Source organism: Lepisosteus oculatus, chromosome 1 (genome assembly GCF_040954835.1).
Source record: "Lepisosteus oculatus isolate fLepOcu1 chromosome 1, fLepOcu1.hap2, whole genome shotgun sequence".
Lineage (NCBI taxonomy): Eukaryota > Metazoa > Chordata > Actinopteri > Semionotiformes > Lepisosteidae > Lepisosteus > Lepisosteus oculatus.
In genome coordinates, this window is record NC_090696.1 from 44,034,598 (window position 1) to 44,061,474 (window position 26,877).

Sequence of the window (26,877 nt, forward strand, 5' to 3'; positions counted from 1 at the left end):
ACATCAATTGCGATCGTGTAAAAAAAAAACTCACAAAATGACCACTTATAGAAACATGAAACACCAAAACCACGATCAACTGATACTGCTTACAGACTGCCGACTCTCTTACCTAGTATCATGTGACACAATCTAGCTAGGTATCGCTCAACTAGTACATTCTGTGTGCAGGAACAGCGGGTTTTGCTCATGATAAAATTTTTGACTTGCGATACCATGACCGACAATGGCGCCTCCCCTAGGTGGCGCAATGCACAGTTTGGAATCACTGTGGTAAAACGTTTGTGCGCCATCAAATGGCATGAATAATGAAATGTAAGAAAAACAGCACCAAACAAAGTGGAATAAGGCGACTATTGACTAATTAATTTTTTACCTCAAGGGCCGGTTAAAACTGGCTGGGGCCATAGTTTGCCCACATAGTCGATACCTTGAGAGGTAGACAGCCATTGTGTAGTTGCTCAAAACTTAGGGTTCTTAACTAAGGTGCAACAGGGTGAACAGTAAGAGGATCAAGAGAAAATTTGAGAAAAGTCTCGAAGGTTTATATTGCTGAAAGAGAGCGGCTAAGCAGTGTAGCCGATGCCATGGTTCTACGAAGCATGAAGGGGAGTCGCGTGAGAATTTAATATAGGACTCTTAATTAGAAGCTCAGGTAATGCTGATGATAAACAAGGATCAAGGAGAGAGAAACAATTTAGAGGGCTGGTGGTGTTAGGGGCCCTCTAGTCATTAACAGGGAAAAATACCTTTCACTGTGTCACACAGGCCTCCTAAAGTAATAGAATACAACCCAATCTTAAATCTCCATTCCTAAAACCTAGATACCCAAAAGTGAGTGGGAATCTATTTCCCTATTCTAAAATGTATCACCAACTACAAAATAATATTATTTTATACTGATGATTCAACAATAAAGGTAGCTAGAATTTGATCTCCTGATTCTTCTGTGAACAGAACAAAAATTCCTTTCACCTTGCACACTTCTTCACTCTGTCCCCTGTCTTTAAAATTCAAAGAGCTTTATTGGTATGACCAATTAATTACCGTGTTGCCAAGTCAGAATTAACACAAGATTTACAGTGCAAATATTATTGGACATTTACATACATCAAATAAAACATAAAACATTGTGAGACAGCCCCACTCCGGTGCTTCTCTGTGTCTCTCTGTCTTGTTTTTTTTTATTCTATGTTCTTTTGTGTTGATGCAAATGATTTATTAAGGATTTAATTAAAGTAATTCACTAGAAAATTGCCTTTGATCTTCTGTCTCTCAGCCCACTTACAGCTTGCTAATGGCTTCTACTCATTGTTTTTAGGTTCTGTGAACTGCAAATGTTAAATTTCATGACTGTTGTTTTTTAAGACACCTCTCTAGCCATAACAATATGCATAACGGGCTAAAAAACAGCATCATTTGATATTATCTCCGACGTGTCAGACACACTGAATTTTAAGAAGATCAATCACTGGTTATTATTTTGGGAGGCAGAATTTTTATGACCTAAATGGCTTAATCTTTAACATCCAATGCTTTTTTCTAATATTAAACTATGCTAAAAATATGACATCTGTACTAACAAGAAGCAAACTCAGTTCTTCTGTTTTGCACCTGAGGTAAAATACTTAATGCATTGTGTGAGCAGACAACCTTTTCTACTAGGGCATAGGGGAAAGAGGCAGAAATTTGTACCACTATTAGTTTCCAGGAATCAGGTCACCTGTTTGTTGTTCTCTTCAACATTTTTGACTAAAATGAAGAATATCAAGGATATATATACAGTAGGGTTTTAGAAACAGCCTCTACTAATACCTAGGAAATATTAAATCTTCTTACCTAAAAAAAGGAATTATAAGATCTCAGTATTTTGATGGGATTCCCAGATGTCGATGTCAGTGGTAGCAACTTTGTATTGCGCTGGTTGTGAATTACAGAAATCACTGAATTGAATTAATTCAGAATGAAAAAAATAAATAACTACTTATTATCAACTGGTCATACAACAGTGGAAATGTTAGGTTGTATTGTAACTTGTGAAAGCTGCAGCTATCTTTTTTAAACATTGCTTTTGACATTGTGGATTTTCAGTGTGAAAAATACCCAGATATTTCAGAAAATAGATTTTAAGGTGAAAAACTGCCTTGGGGTGTTCTGTGTGCTGTAAAACCCATGATCATTATACTAGCAGAGAGACGTTTTGTGTTTGGTAGCTGTTATGCCTTTTAATAGCAATTTATAATGTTTTCTTGCATTTATTGCATTTGAGAACTCAAATTAATATGGAATTCAGTAAGTAATACCTTCAAAAAGAGAAGCTCAAAGTTTGTTTCATAGTTTTTACTTACATTATTTTCAACCATATATCACAGTGGGTTTATTGTTTTCCACTATAGATTATAGTAAGTTGTACCTTTGTGGCAAAGCAGTATGCTGTAGATACAGTATGATGAGATTGGACTAGCAGGGTGTAAATTATTCTGTTCTTTTATTATTAGTGTAATGTTCTCAGCTGCTTATTTGAAGTGTTTTTCTGTATGTTGCTGTTTTATTCACTTTTTTCCTTATATTTCTTGAGTTACCTTTTGCTGAGATACATGGAGCTGCTGTAATTCATTGATAAACTTAATCTCACGTATTACATTAACTTTATTACTGTTCATTTAAAATATGGCACCTCTCTAGTAGATGCACATTGAACTTTATTAACTACAGCATTAAAGAGCTGGATAATCTTGATATGAGGTTTAAACTCATTAAAATATATATATAAAGTTCAGGTGGGTAGCTGCATCAGCATGCGTAGGCTGCAAAGGAACAAGTAATAAGTTTATTCCATGCTGAAAAAAAAGGAAGAAAGAAAACACAACGTTTTGGGTTTAAACTGTTTCTTCAGGTGTCGACTTTATATATAAAGTTGATTTGGCTTATTTATGAACACTTTTTACATCATAATGTTGTTTTTGTAAGATGTGTTTGAAACAATTATTCCATTTTACTTTTCAGTCTAATATGAGAAGCATTAGACTGCAATATACCCTTTACTGCTTCCAAAATCATTCCCAGTACTAGCTGTCATTATCTTATAATGATGTACAAGTTACTGACTACTCTTTATTTACCTAATTGGAATGGATTTATCTTGCCTTCCTGAAATGCGTATACTAGATTATATGATACACTATATATGATATTGATCATGAAAGATACAGTAGATACCCATCTGGACCACTGTTACATGTAACTTTATATGTATGTCAGTATTGTTTATTCCTTACTTACTGTAACTCATAAACTAGCACTGATCATATATGTTATATTTCTTTTTGCAAGACAATTCTGGAGTCATTCTGAAATTGTTTTCTTTTAGTCAGTATGTTTTTACTCCATCTATCTTCATGTAAATACTACATTACAGGTAATTTTGAATCTTAATTCTGTGGTAATGGAAGGTTTAGGGTCAGACAAGAAAAAACTGTTCTATTTGGTTTAAATGCAAAAATGTTAGAAATGGCACAAGTACAACACAAGAGCCAACCCCATAACTTTCAAGTACAGTAGTGCCATCATCATGTTATTCTTATCTGCAGGGACTGTGAAGCTTGACAGGACTGAGGGGAAAATGGATGGTGTCAAGTACAGGGAATTCCTAGAGGGACATTTGCTTGACACTGCCAAGAATCTAGAACTTAAAAAAGATGGGAATCCAAAGTCACACTGGTATGAAGAGTTGAGAGCAAATATCTTTGCATGACCCAGTCTTAACTGAAAACCTATGGTATGAAAGTGTATGGTATGAAGTGGAGATTGCAGTCAAACAATTTTGTAATAGATGTATTTGAACTAGTGCAATTTTGCCAGGGGGGAATGCCATAACTCTCATCATCACGCTGTGCAAATATGGCAGAGACCTATTCAAAAGCAGGAGTGTAAGAAATTAAGCAACAATAAGAAAACAGCAATTCAAACATCATTCTGGAATATTGTAATTGTTATGTAGACTTATTAGTTTTAAACTAGAAAATTCTGGAATAGTCTTAAGATGGCTTTGCTTCTCTTCTTTTAGAAGTTAAGAAGCCCAACTTTACAGCACATTTACAGTATGTAATTTCCAAAGAAGTTATTGAAAGCAAATATGAAAAAAGCACTTGACTGCAAAATGCCTAAATTAAGATCAACAATTTGCTCTGAAGATCTTTATAAAATTTGATAAACATTTGGTATAGAACCTCTGCAGTTTTAAATGTTTTTTTTGACCTAATGATAATAAAGAGCCAATACAACCCTTATGGAACCGGATCAGTTTTAGAAATTAAAAAATAACATGTAATTGACCAAATAACACAGAAAATAGTTTAATCAAGCAACAATTAAAATGTTTGGTTAAAGAACCTTTGCTTAAGGTGATTTCCTAAATGATTAAAATGACAATGTCAAACACATTTCTGCCTTGGCTTTTTTACAGCAATCAGCGTGTATTTAATAAAGTCTCATCAGAACTATGTTTCCACTAATACCTTGCTTTTTTGTGGAAAAAGTCCACACAGTATACTTTTCATGATAAAAGTTTGGTGTCCTACTTTGCACCCGATTCAGTGTAATACTTTATATAGTCTGTTAGCATTTCTAAATTTTCTCCATAGCTAAAATATGTACACTAGCTGTTTCTCTCTTTTTGGAGATTTTTCATTTTAAAAAGAAAGTATACTTCCCATCTTTGTACTTCCCATGCAGTAACAAACAAGTAACTCAATCTCTGTAATAAAACCATCATAAATACACTTTTTAAACTTTTTTTCTAATTTCCTCTCTGGTAGCTTTTTGTCTAGAATGCTAGGTTTCTTGAAGTGCCAAATAATGAAATGGAACACTTGATTAACACAATGCAGCATTAGGACCTAAGATTATTTAGCTTCAATACTCACTCAATACTCAACACACTTCAATACTCTGGAAATCATGTGAGTATACTGTATATTATTTTCTGTATATAAATATGAATATAAATGTTCAGTAACAGATTAAAAATGCTGATGACAAAATAAGCACTTTTTAATTGAAAATTGGTTTTGGATGGCTATCTAACACTGTACATTTCGGATTGCTTAGAAACCAATTATTCATGTTAAATATAAAGTAATTTCAAGTAATTAAACTTAGTTATCAGGCTTACTGTACATGCAGTTGCATCTAAAATAGGATATTTTCATATAAATCTAAAACATTAAAATCTACACTAAGAGCCAGAATCAGGAAGTAAAAGAACCCATTTATACAAAATTATAGAGTAAAGTAAATTATTTTCGCAGTCATTAATTTACACGTGTATAATAAATATAGTAATAAATATAATAAATTAATGACTGCGAAAATAATTTACTTCGTACACTGTGCAGAGTGCCGTATACTCCTAGTTGCGGCACACACGATACATACAGTAAAAAGCCTCAGGCACTGTGTTAGATGTGTTTTCGACGTTATATATGTGTTTATTAATGTCGTCGATTTTACGGTTTCAATTCGACTTGATTATACGTCGCGGCGACGTATATATACGTATAGCCGTATTTTTGCTGTGAATATACGTATACGACGAATCAATGCCCACAGCTTTTGCATACAAGGGTTTTGCGGAGGGGGTCTTGCCACCTGCCTGAAAAAAAAACAGTAAAATGTTTGAGTGCCTATAGAGTTTCTATTTTTATTTTTTGGAGAAAAGTTGATACCATTTCCTGGACACCCCGTCCCCCATCAGTGCGCGGTGCCCGGGGAAAAATCTGTAGGGGGGTGTCTGAAATTCTGAGGGGGGGTGATATTTAGGTTGAAACGGAGCTGTCCGGTGCAGCTACCCAAATGAAATCTCGCAGCTATGCCATTGATTAGTGCTTCAGGATAGAAGATAACGACTAGCAATCTGGTATTTGCGATGAAGTTCAGTTTCACATTTTCCGTCACTCTCGTGGTTTGTATTGCCTGGAGCGAAAAGTACCATAAGCGTTCATTTTTGCAGCTACATGGAGGTTCTGAATCGTTAAGAAACAAATGTTGTAAAACCAACAGAAAGCACAGACTGCTATAACTAGTCCTAGTTATATAACGATTTTAAGTATAATGATAAACTACTGCATGGAATCGGTCCACCTGAGCAAACAGGATCGTAATGTTGACACTCAATAAGGACACTGATAGCTGCAGTTCCTGGACAGATAGCCCTCCTGCACATCAAACAGTCTGAGTGACTGTTAGTGTCATTTAGTGTTGTCTGACCATTGACAAAGTACAACTTTTTTTTTAGGGAGCAAATTAAGCTAGGTAAATCTTTTTGCCCAAAACTGAAGGGCCGACACTCCTCCCTCCCCCCGTGATGCCAGGTGTGTCCCCATCCTATTCCATAATGTCATTATATATAATACCATACAACAGTGACCGATCCTTACTAACTGCATGCGTTAAAATTGCACATCAGCACATAGCAGGGGGCACATAGCCGCGATGTATTATCAATGTTAAATTTCAACCATAATATCGACAACATTAATAAACGCATACCTTGAGAAAATATCTAACCCAGCATATTTTCCGGTTATATACCACAATGCATTGCTAGTATTCGTTGGTCACCATTTTGGACACATTTTTCAAACGTTGAAGTATTTATCCGCAAATATCTCAGCAATCTTCTTTTGACAAGCAAGTATGAATAATAATAATACTATCTGAATACATACAGATCTTTCTTAATATTATTTGTATTAAAATAGTACGTGAATAAACAAACAATGGCACATAAAAATAGTGTGAATGGGGAAGATGACACAAAATCGTTTTGCCGTTTCTCTATTCTTATTCTATGTTGTACTTTCAAACTTTGGGTACTCTTTATGACAGACTTTATTGCTCAACTGCTATGATGCAAGCCAAATTTTATACATTTATTTCAGCTTTGAGCTTAGTAAACCGTTCATTTATTAGATTATACTAAAGAAGATATTAATCATCATTTATTTGGGAAGTAATACTATATAATTTTCTCCTAGCTGCGGTGCTGAAGTCCCACCCTACATCAACAGAAAAAGAAATAAAGGAGCACGAAATGTGTTACTGCATATGCAAGGCAGGGGGCCAGGAGATCGGGACACTGAAAATAATAGGTTTTTGGTTCTAACTGTTAGGACAATTAGACAGGGTTTGCAAATAGTGGACAAAAATCGTCTTAACTTCCATTGTAATATTTTTTTTCTTGGAAATATAGAAGTTGTACATTTTAAAATGTATATTTGAATCAAAATGTGGTTTTGAGTTAGTGTGTTAATGTAATTAGTTTGTGTTTGTCATTACTATACTGTATATTGCCATGTTACCAGAATTTGTAGCTAAAGTTTAAGACTAGTTGTGTTTTTTATGATTATTGCCCATATGTTGATTGTTGATTGATTGTATACAATGTATAATTTGAAATACATATTTTTCAGGTCTGAATGTGTATTTTCAGAATAAATTTCTAAACCAAATCATTGGGTTGATTTACTAGTTTCTACACCTGTAAAACCTATCTTTGATGTATAATAGACCTCTACCCATGTACGTATAATAGACCTCTAAAGTTATCCGTATAATAGACCTCTAACCATATACAGATGCAGCCATTCAAAGTGAGCGGTACAGACACGTACCGCAGGTATGATGACACGGGGTACCGCTGTGCGTGATTGGTTGACCGACAGGGGCACTCGTGGTCCGTTGGTCTGTCGTAGAAAGACTTACTGTAAACATCTTTACTGTGCCCGTTGTAGATATTGAATTTTACCACTGAAGGGAAATCTTAGTAGCTGAGCATAAAAAGAATAGGAGCATACTGTAACGCGTGTGAAGGCCATAAACGATATTAATTTTGGAACGTAAACATACAGTATATAGCTGGTCTTGGTACTTTAAAGAAAAAAATACACACCAGTATTCCATTTTTCCCTAAACATTTTAAGCATCGAAATCTTTAACTAACGTGATACCGGAGTCAACAAGCATACTTTTAGAATTTGATTAAAAGGGAATATAATATGGAATCGCGTATCTCAAGAAATTAATAACGATATAATTATATTCATGTTGCAAAAGAACTGCAACGGACATAAAAACTCCCTTGCATGGTTTCATTACGACCAGAATCGGTCTTGAGATATTTTTAACTTGATTTACAGTATTTGAGAGGTATCGCGTATCTAAAGAATTTAATAACGGTATGATTATATCCGTGTACTGCGGCAGGGCTGTGTAGGGCTGTTTCGCCTACCTGATCATGCGAGCTGTCTTGTAGCCTACTGGTCTAGGTGCGTGACTACCAACTGGCAGGTTGTGTGTTCGAATCCAGCTGGTGCTGGACTTTTCATTTTTATTTATTTATTTTTTAATTGCGTAACATAAACATATTACCGTATGCAAACTGTACTGTATACAGTATGTATATGTATATTTAATGTCTTAACTGTGCCCGTTTAATTGAATTTTTAAAAATTATTTAACACGAACATTAAGCTGTTTACATCTTCTGCCGGATAACAGTCACCCGTTGCTACCCAACGCAGAATGGTGATTGGCTGACACTATCTGACACCCCTCTGATTGGAGAAAAAAGACGTGCTGGTTTGCTATACATACTGTACCAGGAAGAGGATTTCTTTCTATTCAAAACGTGTATTTTAAAAGTTTAAGAAGTAAAAACCTTACAGCGTACACAGATTTCTAAACTGATCAGGATCGTTATCTTTGTCTTATGCATAATAATGTTCACCGCTCTGTCCAGCAAATTAATAATAAACTTTATTTTATAAAGCGTTTTAAACGAATAAGTAATTAGATTGCTCATAAACCTAATCACTTGCTTTTTCTTTTAATTTAGGCTCAGATTTCAACTATAGATCGTATTATTAATAACCATAATAACAACCAACCAACAAAAACAACCATATAAACATAATGGTGGTGCTGGACCTTCCAGTTTTATTTATTTATTTTTTAATCGCGTAACATAAACATATTACCGTATGCAAACTGTACTGTATACAATATGTATATGTATATTTAATGTCTTAACTGTGCCCGTTTAAGTATTGAATATTCATATCTAATTTTACCACTGAAGGGAAATCTTAACATAAACATACAGTATATGGCTGGTCTCGGTACTTTAAAGAAAAAAATACACACCGGTATTCCATTTCTCCCTAAACATTGTAAGCTTCGAAGTCTTTAACTAATGTGATACCGGAGTCAACAAGCATACTTTTAGAATTTGATTAAAAGGGAATATAATATGGAATCGCGTATCTCAAGAAATTAATAACGGTATGATTATATCCGTGTACTGCGGCAGGGCTGTGTAGGGCTGTTTCGCCTGCTTGATCATGGGAGCTGTCTTGTAGCCTACTGGTCTAGGTGCGTGGCTACCAACTGGTAGGTTGTGTTTTCGAATCTAGCTGGTGCTGGACTCTTATTTTAACAAACATTTCTTCAAAAAAATAGGTAAGCGATATTATGGACAATCAATTGACTTTTATATTTCAAAATATCTCAACATGATCGATATTTGCGATATTTTGAACATATCTTCCCTTCTGACAGCGGTTCCTGCTTCTATTGTGTGTGTGTGTGTGCAACAGTAAATTTTTATAGAGAAATGGAGGCTGGACAGTATGCGTTACAATATAAACATTTGTATTGATTTAAATCGTGTTCTGATTTAAATCGCAAACATGTGATTAATTATGTGTTTTTTAATCATAATCAGGCTAATGCATTTCTACATTTTCTGTATGAACCAGCTTAGAGGTTCATACAGAAAGACAGCTTGTGTTTAAATTGAGTGTAAGGTAATTTATGCTTCTAAAGTCATGGTCAGTATTATTTTACTGTGCTGTACTGTGTCACATTATTTTATAGCGTTTTTATTGCGTTATTAAATCCGGTGGCGCTGTGTTAGTTTCCTGACTCACATTATTTAAACTGCGACACTGATCATTCATCTCTAAATAAACTTTATTTTATATAGCGTTTTAAGCAAATAGGTAATTAGATTGCTCATAAACCTAATCACTTTTTCTACATAAACACAGCGTGATTGCTCTCTTTTCCTTTATTTTTAAAGTAGACTCAGATTTCAACTATAGATCGTATTATTATAAACTTTCTTGGAAAAATGTATTTTATGTAAACCATGTTTGCTATTAATTCATTTAGGGCTAAAATACGTTCATTGTCTTCCAATCGAGTCGAGTTGACATTGGAAGCCTGCCACACCCGGACTGTTAAACCAACGCATTAGCACGTCAAAGCCCATTGAACCAGTATTGGCTTTAGTATTTAGTATTTAGTATATTGTAACGCTTACGGCAGACAGGCACTGTGTAGGAGCCGACGCACCAGAGCAGCGCATCGAGGGAGCGTCTGCATTTATAACTTAGTTTTTAAAATTAGTCAAGCAATACGAAGCATCTCCTTTTACTTAGTGCCTGAGCATACTGCAACGCGTTTGAAGCCCATAAACGATATTAATTTTGGAACTTAAACTTACAGTATATGGCTGGTCCTGGTACTTTAAAGAAAACATATACACCAGTATTCCATTTCTCCATAAACATTTTAAGCATCGAAGTCTTTAACTAACGCGATACCGGAGTCAACAAGCATACTTTTAGAATTTGATTAAAAGGGAATATAGACCAGACAATCGCAAACTCATTTTCAATAAAATTATTTTATTCATTCAGCAGTTTGTGAGAGGGACATCCAGCAGGGAGAGACACACACACCGGTTTTCATTGACAAAATTGTTTTTTTTTCAATTCCTCTTGTCTAACAGGAATGTTTTATTTGTGGACAGACTGTTAGACAAGAGGAAAAGACCGCCTCCTCCTACGAAGCATTTTGTTGATCCGATCACGAATTATTTTCCAGTCGTACGCAGCAAGGGTTGAGAATCTCCGATTCACCATCGTACAATTGGTTTCCCGGAGATTGCAAGGCAAGGCACTTTTGCCTCTGGACCCATCGAAATTTACAGACATGGTCCACCCCCAGTAAATTTCAAAAGTCACAAGATTTCGAAACACGAGGGCGGCGTAGCGGTCGGCTCTTGCTTTCCCGTCTATGCTGATGCACTGCAAGTACAACCCCCCCTCCATCTCCTGGGTGATGGGTATCAGTTGGACATCTGGGAGAATTATTCGTCCCACTGGCGTCTGTGAATTCCGCTGTGCTTCCTCGGGGGAGATAGGCGGCGGGGACAGCATCAACAGATTCCTGCGCGGTGGTGAACTGAGAGGCCGGGATGGAGTGTCCTGAGGCGGTGTGTGCTCTGCGGGGGGCAGAGCTTCCGCCAGGCATTGCAACCTGCGCGGCGGGGAGAGGCACTTTTCGGGAGACAGCTGCTCAACTGTTTGACTGCTGGAACATACTGTCTCCTTCCTCTGCATTTTCAGGAGTGTCTCTAGCCTCCCAATCCTCCCCAGTAATGCATCGTACTGCTCCCGCTGCTGCCGAAAAGTCTCCATACAGGTGCTGCTTCTACAGGTTGGCACCCTGGCCAGTGGCCGAGAGCAGAGACCCACGGCCTGTGGCAAAATAACATAATTCATGTAAGAAATAAAGTCACACAGTAGTATTCATCAGTCGCGGAACAGAAGTCAAAATAAACTTTTCTTTTTTTCCGTCTTACCGCTTTCTTTTTTACTGTCCTGGTGGTAGATCGTTTCGCCCGTGCGGTGTTTTCTTGAAGAACAGGCTACGAAGAAATAATTATAATTGAATTTAAAATTCAAAACGGCAATAATACCTTGTAATATGCGCTGTAATCGCGTATTTCAGATGAAGTTTGCTGTATTTGTTTACCCTTCGCTCTTTGGAAGCTGGGGCGGCAGAAGCACCCCGTCTCTTCCCGTAAAACACCTTGGTCTCCATACTGTACTATGGTCGCTGTAGTGCAGGTTCGCAGTTTTTTTTTTTGTGATGGGAGCTCACCCAATCCCTTGGTGTCTTTTATGCGTCACACATACTGTATTTCAGCGCCATATATTTCATGGATATTATGGAATATAATGGATGGATATCTTAGTTATCTTTCTAGTTCACAGGTTTGCATGCATAATTTAATTTTGAAAGCCACTGAGACATCAGGTACTACTGTTGTATTTATGAAAAAGAAACAAAACAAAAAACATACTAACAACTGTGCCATCCTACTCCTTAGTTAATACATTTTATTATTCATAAACAGTTAACATTGTTAGCAAAATATTTTGAATTATATTTAACCCTATTTTTTCTTTAGTTTTGTATTTAACTTATTATATGATAGTCAGACTTAATGTATATTTGAACAATGAAAATATATTTTTACAAGATTTTACATTAAGCACTTAAAATTAATATGGTTAATAATAGTAAACTGTAACATGCTGTAACAAGATCGGTTAAACTGCGAAGAAAATGCTTTCAGAGAAAATGTTTCAGGTGTGAAGAACATAGATCTCCAATGCAATTTCAACCAAACCTGTTCCCACACACCCCGCCCCCACTACCATTAGAATATACACAAACATTTTAGCGTTTCATTCTGAGCAGAAGACCCTCACACCTGAAGAGTGCTGGCTGTGACGAATGAAACCGGTTTTACAGGTTTCAATCACAGACCATGTGACATGGGACTCAGTAAACTACAGTAACACCGTATTTGATAACGCTTTAAAAACGCTATAAAATAATGTGACTTGGCACAGAACAAGTTTACAGCACAGTACAAAGATAAATGCTGACCATGACTTTAGAACCATAAATTGCCTTACACTCAATTTAAACACAAGCTGACTTTAGCCCTCTAAGCTGGTTCATACAGAAATGTAGAGATCCAGGCTCAGAACACACAGCTTCATTAGCGAATACATATGCAGGACAACTAGAGAAGACGTTTTACAGAGGATGGAATTTTAGAAACATCCCATCAGACATCCCATCATATTCACAATGTGAAATCTAGAAAATAATATTACGTAACCAAAATCCGCAATATGGAAACAGAACCTGTGTAATTGTTGATAGATGATGTACTGGTAACATTTTTTCAAGACGAACTACAACATTTAAAAAATGACTTGTATGTACTTGATATCTCTAAACAATCCACGGGTCCCAGCACAAAACGAAAGTAAAACGCATACCGTTTCACGCTTCTTATTAGTTGCTCAAAAGTAATTTGACCGTATGAAATACATAATATAAACCTAGAAACATATACGTGAGCAGTACTTAAGCACTGTAGTATCGGTGTTAAGACATACCTCTCAAATACTGTAAATCAAGTTAAAAATATCTCAAGACCGATTCTGGTCGTAATGAAACCATGCAAGGGAGTTTTTATGTCCGTTGCAGTTCTTTTGCAACATGAATATAATTATATCGTTATTAATTTCTTGAGATACGCGATTCCATATTATATTCCCTTTTAATCAAATTCTAAAAGTATGCTTGTTGACTCCGGTATCACGTTAGTTAAATACTTCGAAGCTTACAATGTTTAGGGAGAAATGGAATACCGGTGTGTATTTTTTTCTTTAAAGTACCGAGACCAGCCATATACTGTATGTTTATGTTAAGATTTCTCTTCAGTGGTAAAATTAGATATGAATATTCAATACTTAAACGGGCACAGTTAAGACATTAAATATACATATACATATTGTATACAGTACAGTTTGCATACGGTAATATGTTTATGTTACGCGATTAAAAAATAAATAAATAAAACTGGAAGATCCAGCACCACCATTATGTTTATATGGTTGTTTTTGTTGGTTGGTTGTTATTATGGTTATTAATAATACGATCTATAGTTGAAATCTGAGCCTAAATAAAAAGAAAAAGCAAGTGATTAGGTTTATGAGCAATCTAATTACTTATTCGTTTAAAACGCTATATAAAAAAAAGTTTATTATTAATTTGCTGGACAGAGCGGTGAACATTATTATGCATAAGACAAAGATAACGATCCTGATCAGTTTAGAAATCTGTGTACGCTGTAAGGTTTTTACTTCTTAAACTTTTAAAATACACGTTTTGAATAGAAAGAAATCCTCTTCCTGGTACAGTATGTATAGCAAACCAGCACGTCTTTTTTCTCCAATCAGAGGGGTGTCAGATAGTGTCAGCCAATCACCATTCTGCGTTGGGTAGCAACGGGTGACTGTTCTCAGGCAGAAGATGTAAACAGCTTAATGTTCGTGTTAAATAATTTTTTAAAATTCAATTAAACGGGCACAGTTAAGACATTAAATATACATATACATACTGTATACAGTACAGTTTGCATACGGTAATATGTTTATGTTACGCGATTAAAAAATAAATAAATAAAAATGAAAAGTCCAGCACCAGCTGGATTCGAACACACAACCTGCCAGTTGGTAGTCACACACCTAGATCAGTAGGCTACAAGACAGCTCGCATGATCAGGTAGGCGAAACAGCCCTACACAGCCCTGCTGCAGTACACGGATATAATCATACCGTTATTAAATTCTTTAGAAACGCGATTCCATATTATATTCCCTTTTAATCAAATTCTAAAAGTATGCTTGTTGACTCCGGTATCACGTTAGTTAAAGACTTCGAAGCTTACAATGTTTAGGGAGAAATGGAATACCGGTGTGTATTTTTCCTTGTGATATTTTAAGCTCTAGTTGAATGATAGGTGTCGCATTTTAAATCATTTTCGTAGCTAGAAATTATGAAACGCCCTCTTAAAAGCAAGGAAGTTTTTATGCCCGTTGAAGTAAAACAAAATGCCTGACAAAGTATGACTTGGACAGATTCCAAGTGCTTGTACAAATGTGCTAAAGAAATTATACTTTGAGTATACAGCTTGTCCAAAGTCATCCATTATTAATACTATTAGTAATATCTTCAGTAAAGGCTTTGATGCATAAATATTTCTGATAAAGGTAGGTTGTGTACTTTTGTCCAACTGAGCAATCTTGCTTTCATAAAATATACCAACATTTTAATGACTGATGATTAACATGCTGTAATACACAGTTCAAAATTAAAGGCTCAAATGCTGTACATGAGAGGTTAAGCTCCCCCTGGCGATTTTACAAGGCGACGCCGGATAGTTAGTCACATGACACACGTGAAACGCGTGATACCGTGTGATACCGCGACACGCCCACCGGGGTATGCCGCGAAATACCTCACCCATTTTGAATTGCTGCATCTGTACGTATAATAGACCTCTAAAGTTATCCGTATAATAGACCTCTAAAGTTATCTCCGAAAGTCTACTATTAGTTCTTTTGGTTAACTCAGGTTAAAGTCCAGGTTATTGTTATGACACCACCTCAGCTAGCTGTATGACTTCATCCCTGTAAGTGGACTCGTCATCATTGCTGATCAGGCTTATTATAGTGGTGTTATCCACAAATTGCCAGTACTCAGGGTAAGTGTTATTGATGTTTAATTACCTATCCGCACCACCTAATCGAGAGACCACAGGTACTGTACCTATTTATTAGTACCTGTTTATCTATTAGTACCTTTTTATTTCCAGGGAATTTCCTGGTGCTTTTAGCTGCATTCAACAATTCCTAGTCTTATTGTATTGCATCACTTTTTCATAAGCACATAAATATTTCTATTTTTTTAGGTGAAGCAAAAGCATTAAATGTCCTGTCTGCCTCGCATTTGCCGTCAGTGTGGTCAGCTTACTCAGGTTCAGCTTTAAAGAGTTAGCCAGTGACAGCTAAATAATAATACTATTACCCCACATGAAACAGTTAAACATCATTGTGTTTAAATATGATAAATGGCTTGGTTAATTTCAAAAGTCACAATGCAGCAATAGAATTAAAAATCTCAAAATTTGGGAATGTTTAAATAGGGGACAATGGACTGGGACAGATCTATTAGATAATAAAATTGACTGATGGTTTTGGTAGACATCTTGCCTCCGAGCTCCAGCTTCCTGAAACCATCTTACATCTCCCTAACAGAAAAGCAAAAGGAGGGAAGAGCGTGTTGGGGTATTTTGTTTAAGCATCACAACATTCCCAAACCCAAATAATTTGGTGAAGTACAGGAATCTTCAGTACTGTTATTTTAGGAAATGAAACAAAAAGCCACAACAAACAAAATAATACCTATCTCTAGTGCTTTAGAGCACTAACTAATTCTTCCTTTAATTTCTTACATGAAGCTAGATGGACAAGTTTAAAGAAGTAATATATTTATTGTCTTCCTTTCTCTTCTCCTGAAACATTACAAAGTCTACAGTAGTTTCCCTTTAGCTTCTGTCAGGTAGACCTTAATACTTGTACTAATTGCTGCAATTAACGAGTAAGTAAGTACACCTGGGACTCATTTGCTTTTCTGGTACCTAAGGATTCTGGATCCTGTCTAGTAGGAATCCCCTGCCATCTATAACTCGTTTCTCAAACTTGCCACGTTATTAACTTCTTGATTAGCTGCATGAATCATCATTTTCATAATTATGCTGCAGTTTGGGTGGACTACCTACCCAATTAATATGTGTCTGATATATTCTGTAAGCTTTTTATCTGTTAAAGAAGAGGTTAACTCTTTTGGGGGCACTGTACACCAAATAATCTTTATTTTTAACTGGAGACATTAGTTTTTGATTCATGTTGTTTCTATATTGGTTAGTTTCATATCACCTTTGAAAAGACTGACAATACATTTTTGATGGATGGTTATTCATATATCCAAGAAAAATAAATTTAGAAAAATGTAAACACCATATTCTGAAAACATATAATGTTGGAAATTACAGTGTCTTGCAAAAGTAGTCTGACCCTCTACTGAAAAAGTACAGTTTTCAGTACTTGTTATTTTAAAGTTTGCAGTCATGACATTTTGAAGGACCTACAGTATACAGTACACAGCTCACTCTACATGTTGAAAGTGAAAATTAAAGCAAAATTATTAATATGAAAGAAAACTGGAAAAGTCATGATAGTATTCAAACCCAAAATTAGTTTCATGGTCTTTTCTCAAGATAGTGTTTTTTTAAGTTGACTTCAGAGTAAATGCATCTGGCTCACTAAGTTCCTTTAGACACATATTGACTTTAAAGTCACGACTCATATACTGTACACAACATACTGTACATCTAGAACAAGAAACAGTGTTCTGTTTGATCATTACATATCTGAATGGAAACATACATATACTGTATACTGTACATTAGTTTTAATTTTTCAAAATGTGTTATTATTGATTGGGGATGAATGGCTTTGCAAGACAATGTATTTCACCATTTAGTTAAAGTCAACATTATAACAATCTGTTAGCTTATAAGACATGGTGAATATCAAAAGGAACATACTGTATCTCTAATAACTACAAGTTCACAATGCTCTGACAAGGAAAATAGTCTTTTTGCAGCACATCCACTGACACTTTATTGAACAGCTCATGGTGAATAAGGCATCCATATCATAATTGTCACTTTCTCGTCATGCACGTTGTTCTATAAGCAACATGAGTATGTGCATTGGCCAGCTGGAATGCTACCAGGGGAGTTGTGTATTCAATAGACAGTCCTTCCCAGACCATCATACTTGGGCTTCTCTATTGACTTGTATGTAATTAGTGTATTGATCAGCTTGTCTGCACTACAATTGCTGACATCCATCAGAGTGGTGAACATAATACCTCACTAAAATAGTACTTGGCTTCACTGTTAGCAAGTCTACCTGATGTAACATTTTTCTGTCTTCAGTATGCAGGATGCACTGTTCTTTGAGAAGTGAGGCAAATTGGTTTATTTACTTTTTCTTGATTTTCTCCAGACATGTCATTCAACAGGCTACCCTTGTCTCCTTTGGCCAATCAATTCTCTCAGGAATGAGGTGATCCAATTTTTTATGCAATAGTCAAAGTCACTGAAGGTTTACCATGATTTGTATCATTTATTTATCTAAAACAGGACATGCATAGGACAGCATGAATATGGAGTGGTTAGGATTGCTGCCTCGCAGCACTAGGACCCTGCGTTCACCTAGGGTGCTCTCTGCAGGGAGTTTATATTGTCTCTCCACGTTCGTATGGGTTTCCTCTGGGTGTTCCGGTTTCCTCCCACAGCCCAAAGTCAATGATAGTTTAAATGGCTTCTGGTAAAACTGGCTTTGGTGTGAGTGTACTGTATGCGTGTCTGTGTTTGCCTCTATCAGTCCTGTGATGGACTAGAATTCTGTCACGATGTGCCCTGCCTGGTACCCATTGCTTGCCCGGATAGGCTCTGGCTCCCCCGAGATCCTGAATTGGAAGAAGCAGTTAGAAAATGGATAGAATACATGCATAAATAGTGATAGGTTTCTTTTACTGAATATACTTACTGTAGCTGACATCTCTTTTCTGATCATGCTTTATGACAGAAATTATTTATGGTGTCTGATACCACAAGCTAACACTCACAGTCATTTAATTACCCTTATTTAATTGTCATTTTAACAAAAATAAACCCTAATGAGCCATCTGTACCAAAAATATCTCCTCTAATAGGTTTGTAAAAATATTTTTAAGACATTTTTAGTCATTAGCCATTTATTTTCTATTACTGACTACATCATGTCAGCAACATAATATAACAATCCCTGATTGTACTTGCGGGTCGGAAAAAAATGTATTTCCCTAATTAAGTACTTGTCTGCAAATGGGGGTTTCATTTTCCCTGGAAATCCTCAAGCATTTTTGCATTGGTGGTAAAGCACTGATTGCAGGAGGCATCAATCTTGTGTGGTGACATTTCATAAGAAAATATTGAAATTGACTTTTTAAGTGGAATGAAAAGACCAATGAATAAATCAAATTATATATTAGAGGCTGACATATTTTATTGAGAGTACTTTGAAGTGCATATCCATCATATTTTGGATTATTCCGTGTCATGGGACTACCATCTCAAATTTTCCCGAATTTTGGTACATGCATTTATCGTGTTGAGGAAGGGCTTGAGGTAAACGTTCACATTATATTTCAAATCATTTTGAAGACATGATCATTAATATTGTTAATAATTATACCAATTACTAATAATATGGACTGTTTTGCAGTAATTTCTAAACTCCTTAAATCATCCGTTAAATTAACTGTTGTTGATTTTTAAAATATGTGTTTGGATATATTGTAACAACATGAATTACCATCAAAAGTACCATCTTGGTTTTATTATATCTGTATGATCTTGTACAAATACTAAAGTATGAGCACATAAATTGCTAGCCGTTGATAGGTCAAGAGCTATGGCCAATTATATGATGGGATAATCAATAATCTATCCAAAATCCATTTTTAAGTGCTGTCAGGGAACCAATACGTGGAATAGGAGGATCCTTATGCGTGACCGGAATCCCACAGGACACAGAGTAGCAAAGGGACAATCCAAAAGACAAAATCCAAAGGCTGGGTCGATAAGGGAGGCAGAGGGTCCGGTAACGAGAGATATTCAAAACAATCCAAAGGCAAAATCCAGAAGGCGAGGTCAAGAGGCGGAAGCAGAAGATTCATAACGGGAGATCAGTCAAAAGGTTAGGAAACGCACACTGGAGAATACTAAGATAGGCTTCTCAATAGTGAGCATGGGAAGGTGTGCGAAGGGGGTTTAAATACTGAAAGGAAAGGGGTGTGATTGGATGATTGGTTAGGGAGTGAGAATTTGAGGAATCTGATGCATGTGAGAATGTGCTGGGTTCAATCAGGGATGAGATTGGGAAGCAGAGGTTCCGGGAATGTAACGTCGTTTGGGAGGGAGAGTGTGGGGCGTGACAAGTGCTTTATTCTTTATGGGGTCACAGGGTATCCAGAGCCTAATCCAGCAAGCAACAGGCTTAATGCAGGGATACCAGTCCTGGACACGATTCCAGTTCATCACGGTAAATTCACAGACAGAAACATACAGTACACACACTCACTCCAGGGCCAGTTTTCACAAAGCCAATCAACTACAGAATGTGTCCAAAAATAGGTTTGGACTGTGGAAAGAAACCAGTGTACCTGGAGGAAACCCATGTGAACACAGGGATAACATACAAACTTCATACAGATATCATTCTAGTATTTAAACACAGTGCTGTAAGGCAACAATGCTAACCACTGTGCCACTGCATCCCCTGGGATTAATAATCACACACAGAAAATTCAAAACACCTGGGTTCTGCATTCCTTGTTATCACAGTTTACAATCCAGACATTCATAAGGTACCAGTAAAAAATAGTACTAGAAATTAGTTACATGCAATATTAAGGTGGCATACATGATCTTTAAAAAATAATTAGCCAGGTAAAAACATCTGCTTTAATTGCTAAGGAAAAGGAAAAGGTGCACTTGCTAGAACTAGTGGCGCCTACTAGGTTTGAATTTGTACAACACACTGCTTTCATTTCAACCCATTCTGAAAGTAACTCTTCTCATCTGCCATCACAGTTTAGTTGCCATTGTTTGCCATTCATCCCTTCCAAAAGTCAGTTTTTGGAAAGTCCGATGGATGCAAATGCACCTCTCATATGTACTTCAAAGCAGTTCAGACCAGCATTTAGCTAATACCAGTAAAGGTCATCAATTTAAAATTGTAAAATGTTAAAACTAGCTTATTATATATCTACAGTATAATGACAGAAATTTGGCATACCTCTAATTAAGCATCACAGTACAGTATGTTTAAAATTAAAATATTAATTTCCACAAATCCTAAACATTTTTGCGACCTAAACGGCCTCCTGTCATTTTTCATTTGTGACCTTTCCAGTCCAGTTTCAATGTTGACTATGATCTCAAGACCTCTGACTCTTGTAAGTTATTGGTAGTTCTCATATTTAAGTCTGTCCTTTTTCAGATGATTATTAAAAGGGTTGGAACACAGAGAGGAACATAAGCTGTCTATTGCAGAAGTTGCCTCAGTTGTAAAATATTTTGCAAAAAATAATTCTAGTATTACTAAAGCAAATTAAAGTTGGTTACATGTCTTAAAAAATTGTATTATTATTCAGAAGAGAGTTTATAATGATAATCAGCTTTTGTGAAGCATCTTTCACAATCACCTGAGGTGCATTATTTGTCATCTTGAAAATATATTTACAATTTATTATATAGAAAATGTATTTGCTAGTTAATAAATACATTGACACTATAAGAATTAATTTTGAAATGGATAGAGTTGTTGGATGGATTTGTTTTCTATCTTAAAACTATTTTGAATTACAAATATGCAACAAGTTTCTTCCTGAATTTCAATTGGAATATGTTGTCAAAGAACACTTTGAGCTTTTCACATTACTTTTGTCCTTCAAGAAAATGTTGCTACACAGAAATGGTTTGCTTCAAGTCTGTGACACATAATTACTCTAGTCCAAGACATTTACTTAGTACTAATAACTTGAAGTCACAACAAATTATTTTACTTATTTTGTTATTTGACTCGAGTAGCATACTCATCTGACAGTAAGCACCCAACATCAACCAGGACCAAGTTAGTCATGAGTATTAGATGTAATAAACTGTCACCAAATACATTTGATTGCTTTTAACAATGTTATCTCCCAGTCTAGTACGACAGTATTAGAAGAACATAAGAAGAGTGACAAAGAAAGGAAGCTATTGAAGCCCATTTGGTTGTTAGTAGCTAATTGATCCAAGGATCTTATTCAGCTGTTTCTTGAAAGAAACCACGGAACAGGTTTCAATCAACATGGCTGGGTAGAACATTTATTGAAACAGAACAAAGGATAGAACTGGACTGCACCAACAAACTATAAACATCCATTTACAGATGTTAGGTCTTAGATAATTGTGAAATGCTTAGATCAGGGGTGGGCAAACTTTTTTTTGCCCAAGGGCCACATCAAATTTTGAAACTGTATAGTGGGCCACTTCAGGCTGCTGTTACAGATAGCCTATGCCCTATATAAGTTTAAAATCCAACATAGGCTTATTAGTTTAAGGTTAACGATAACCTGAGAGAAAAAATAATTTAATATAAAAAATAAAAATTGAATAAAAAACTCAGAAGCCAAGTCTTCACTATTTACCTTGACCCAATTGGTAACTGTTCTAAAATAAACTTATTTTCTCAAATTTGCTCTTGCTCTCTGGACAAAGAATATCTGCGGTTTCTATCATACACTCCAAAAGCTCACCTTCAGAGAGCGGCTTGCTTTGTTTAGCAATTTTATATGTTGGCAGGTAGCTTGCCTTTGTGCTGGCCTCTTGGATAGTAGAAGGGCGGAAAAATTCATTTTGCTGAGCCTGTAAAATAGCGGCTAGTTTGGAAGCTCTATTAGCCCACTCCTCGCATGACAGATTGCTAGCATACAGTAGTTAACATGTTTGGTAGAAAAATTCCAATAGAGATTGTATTCTTTGAACGCTGTGACACTTTCCTTACAAATCAAACATATAACCTTTGTTCAAACCTCGGTGAAAAAGTATTTTGCAGTCCATTCTTTGTTGAACACTCAGCATTTACTGTCAGCTTTCTGCTTCTTCAATCCACTCATTTTGGCGCAGAGTCCCTCACAGTACAATGGACCCGCTCTAACTGGTGAATCAAATTGGTAAAGCAGGGTTTCCCGAACTTTTTGGGTCCATGTCTCCCTTGACCTGCCTAATTTTCCACATGCCTCACCTGTGTCAAAAATAAGTTCTATGGCAGTGCAATATTTTACAAAAGATTATAAATTTGAAAAGGAAATGATGGGTCAAAATAGAAACAAATTTGATCCAATTTGTATTATTTTTAATCATTTTCAAAACCAAAAAGCTTGATCAAAATAGTAAAAATACTTGAAAACATGTGAAAACATTTTGAAAAAAAATAAAAAATAGTCAACATCTTTCTAAAATCCAAATAAAATGACTTAGAAAAAGTAAAAATGTAACATCAATGTTTTTTTTAAAAAGGGAGAGAAATACAATGTCTTTTTGTTTGTGTCTCTTAATGGATACATTGGTGGGCTTGTTTAATAAATTATGTTAACATAATTCACCAAAAATACTGGGTAGTATTTATGAGTATTTAATGGCATCTCCTTCTCAACATTGACTCAATCTGTACTTGGATTTGATAACCTTAAGTGTTATAAATCTGGCCTCATAAAGGCAGAAAATTGCAAAGGGAAGCAGAATTCACAGAGCTCTGTTGCTTATTCCTTTGTACTCCAATAGTATGAGGTTGTTTGCATAGCGCTACTCGGTATGCAACTTTGTATGATGAAAGAAGAACTTTGCTGGGGACTGTAGTTTGGTTACAAAAAGCTTTCTGTTCATTCATTAAACTTGTGCGAAAAATACTCATGAGGCTTACTTATCAAACTACAGTTTCCAAATGATGTTTCAATTTATTGGGAACATGCTCTCATCAGCCAACACTGCAAAATTATGCACATGAAACCGAAATTCAAGAAACTGTCGTCATACTTTCTGCATTTGAATTTCCGTTTCTCTTTAGAACTAGGCTCTGTGTCCTTCACGTTTTTTACTCATATTTAAAAACCTCTCAATTGCAATCATGAAACAAAAAACTCACAAAATGACCACTCATAGAAACATGAAACACTGAAGCTGTGGTTAATGCTACTTACAGACTGCCGACTCTTGTGGCAAGTATCATGTGACACAATCTAGTGTAGCGCATGACTCGTACATTCTGAGTCCACGAACAGCAGGTTTTGTTCGCAATAAAATATTTCTTTGACTGGCAATACCTAAGATGCCCCCGATCGACAACGGCGCCTCCCCTGGATGGCGCGGTGCACAGTTTGGAATCATTGTGGTAAGCATTTGTGCACCCTCTAATGGGGACGAATAATGCAATGTAAGAAAAAACAGCATCAAACAAAGATGAATATGGTGAATATCGATTACTTTATTTTTTACCTCATGGGCCACTTAAAACTGACTGGCGGGCCGGATCTGGCTCACGGGCCGTAGTTTGCCCACAGTTGTCTTAGATGGTTATCATCCTAAAAAATGTCAAACATGCCAAATGTTGAAAGTCTGTTGATTGGTTCTGTAATGGTCTGTTAAACAATTGTTTTTCTCTGCTAGCTAGGTCACTTAGAGTAGCAGCTCATTCCCCTACATCAGTGGTTCTCAAACTGTGGTATGAGTTTCACTGATGGTATGTGAAGTGCCCCCGGGTGGTACGCTAGATCACCCTGTTGTGTGCACTGAAAAATTGGGAATTAATGATTGAATAATTAAAAATTATGTAGATTTTTCATCTGTGATTTACTTAATCAGTTTCAGAAAGCTTGAGACGGGTTTTCATATTTTCTATTTTAATAAAATGTGTTTATGTGTCAAATACACAACCTACAGTACGTACTTAGCTATGTCGATACAGCGCGTGCTAATACTTGAGATTTAATAATACTCTCGAGCTTTCAGAGACACAGCTTAGCACTACATTTGCCAACAGAAAAAGTGATCGAAAATGAATAATTCGCAAAAATCAAGTATTATGTCATGGCTGAAAGGAATAGATGCCAGGAGTACTGACGCAACCTGAATGCTTTTGCACTGCACAGACTGAGTAAAGACACTAATATCGGCAGCCAATTTCACTCTTTCATGAAATTATCATACACGTACAGGATGAAAACTGAACTGTACTTAACACATGGTGAAATGGGCTTCCTACTGTATATAAACAACAATGGCTCTGTTTTTTTTTAAATGAAATACAGCAGGGTTCATCACACATACACCAGAGCTGTTTTCAGAATTGCATACCCTATATCCCCAACTCAATAGATGTTTTGCATAAACTGATTCCATTACAGTAACTGCTCTTTTTCAACAGCTATTTGATAAACTCCAGGAGTAGTAGGCATTAATTAAGTTTCCCTTCAATTAACTTTATGTTTACTCATACTATTAGAGTAAATTGGTACTGGACAACTTTAAAACTATTTTTTAAGTAGAAGGTTTTTTGTTGGCACCCTGACAAGTGTAAATTACAACTACTTCTTTTGCCGAAAAACACAGATTGAATCAAAACTTTGCAGCTACTATCAAAACCAGCTTTGTATGATTGACAGTATAATTGACCAGTTGCTATTATTGTTTTGTACCTACTGTACAATGGGTCATAACCCAGTTTGAGAAATGCAGTCCAGTAACCAATGTTATTCTGCTCAAGTATGTATCCCCAATTAACATCAAACTTTAGAAGTATAATTCCAGTAACAAAACAGTTATTATACTGTACAACTAAATGGGGATAACCATATGGCTAAACCCAAATGGAACCCAATGATCATTTTGTTTCTGAATTTCAAATTACTACTGTTTGACTACTGTTTATCAGCTGCTTCGCGACTTTGCTATTTTGTCATACTAAAACCTGCTTTACACTTCCACTGTACATATTGCAATAAAATGGCTTGTCATCACACCATATCATCATGTTCCTGGCACCATGCATATTAGCTGTGTAATACAAACCAATGAAATTAGGTTTCTGCACATTAAGATCTTCCTGACTGCATATTTGTTTAGTTGTCAATCTGTAGCCTGCACAGCAAATTGTGTTTAAATTTAGGGTAAGGGTTATCTACTACTTAGTAATTTATCACATAGAGAATTCCTTGGAAGGTGTAGCGGTGAGGCTTAATAATAAGGCAGAATTAAGTGTTTCTGAGCTTTCCCAAATTAGGCCTCATTTCTCTGTTCATCTCTGTGGTGCAGCCACAGAGAAACCATTCATGCAAGGTGATTTAAGGTCCAAGGACAGCTCCCAAAGGGGGATGCACTTAGCTAAGCCTGGCTATCATGATCAATGGTCACCCATTGGCGCCTATCTGTCTAGGGAGTGCCAGTTGGACATCTGGACTGCATTACTAAGTGTCAGGAGTAAGTGACTCATATCTCACCTTGATCAACCAATCAGGGACTGGTAGGGCCGAGTAACCCACGTGGGACTCTGATGCCCATGGAACTTTCAGCCAATCAATGAGCTGAAGTTCCTCCAGGTAAAAACAGGCAACACAGAGAGCCTGAGAGATTCAGATTCAGATTCAGGTTCAGATTCAACAAGATTTTGTAAGATTCTAAAGGGCAGAACGGCCCAGGAGCAGAGGGCTCCCAAGGGCAGGACATTCTCGCAGCGCGCCTCCTGACCATCCTGAGACTCAGCCCGGACAACCACGGAACGGCCAGTGTGTCCGAGTGCCAGAACTTTCCTTTGTTCTAAGAGTCTAGAGTGGAGGTTGCCAGAGAGTAACCAGCAGCAGGCCTCCTGAACAGGTCGGAACTGTGGACAGCTGAATCACTATTCAGAACTAGCTCTTCATCAGGAACGAACCGGTCCTCTTCCTGACTTGCTAGGACCCACAGTCATCTTTTCTCCTGTGCACAAACTTTGCTAGTTAAAGCCAACAGTGAGCATCAGCAGCGCACCGTCGCAAGCCGCACATCACAGCCTGGCACGGAGCCAGAGAGCGCGGATTGGACAGCAACAGCCTGCAACTGTTTCTTTGTGCCCGCAGGAGATCTGAATCCCCAGAGATTGGATGAGTATTCAACTTCAATGCATTACAGCTCGAGAATTCAATTGTTATCCCAACCAGTTGATATCAATTTAATTCCTAAGAGTTATGTACTTGTTTGAGTATCTAATGTAGAAGTTGTAACCAAGTTCACTTTACGAAACGGTCTTAATGAATGATATACTGAACGTATTTCCTCTTGATGTGTAACTCTTTGTAACTGATTGAATATATAACGTTTGTATTCTGATAACCCTCTCCCTAAGATCTGTTAGGTTTATATGCATATTCTATGTATTAATAAATGTATCCTCGTGTATTAGTACCTGTG

The 26,877-nt window shown here is 36.4% G+C and overlaps 1 protein-coding gene across 5 annotated transcripts in view; it reads right to left on the bottom strand.

Moving 5' to 3' along the window:
- Positions 1-26,877, bottom strand: part of slc2a9l2 (solute carrier family 2 member 9, like 2) — a 328,902-nt gene that overhangs the window by 182,910 nt on the left and 119,115 nt on the right. The window contains exons 7-8 of one of the 5 annotated variants that reach the window (XM_069190344.1): positions 11,711-11,776; positions 10,773-11,606 (exon numbers count right to left, since the gene is read on the bottom strand). The exons of the other annotated variants lie outside the window; for them this stretch is intronic. Coding sequence (XP_069046445.1) covers positions 10,881-11,606; positions 11,711-11,776 — 792 coding nt within the window. The 3' untranslated portion in view covers positions 10,773-10,880. Of the gene's footprint in view, positions 1-10,772; positions 11,607-11,710; positions 11,777-26,877 lie in introns of those variants that run through there. 5 annotated transcript variants of the gene reach the window in all.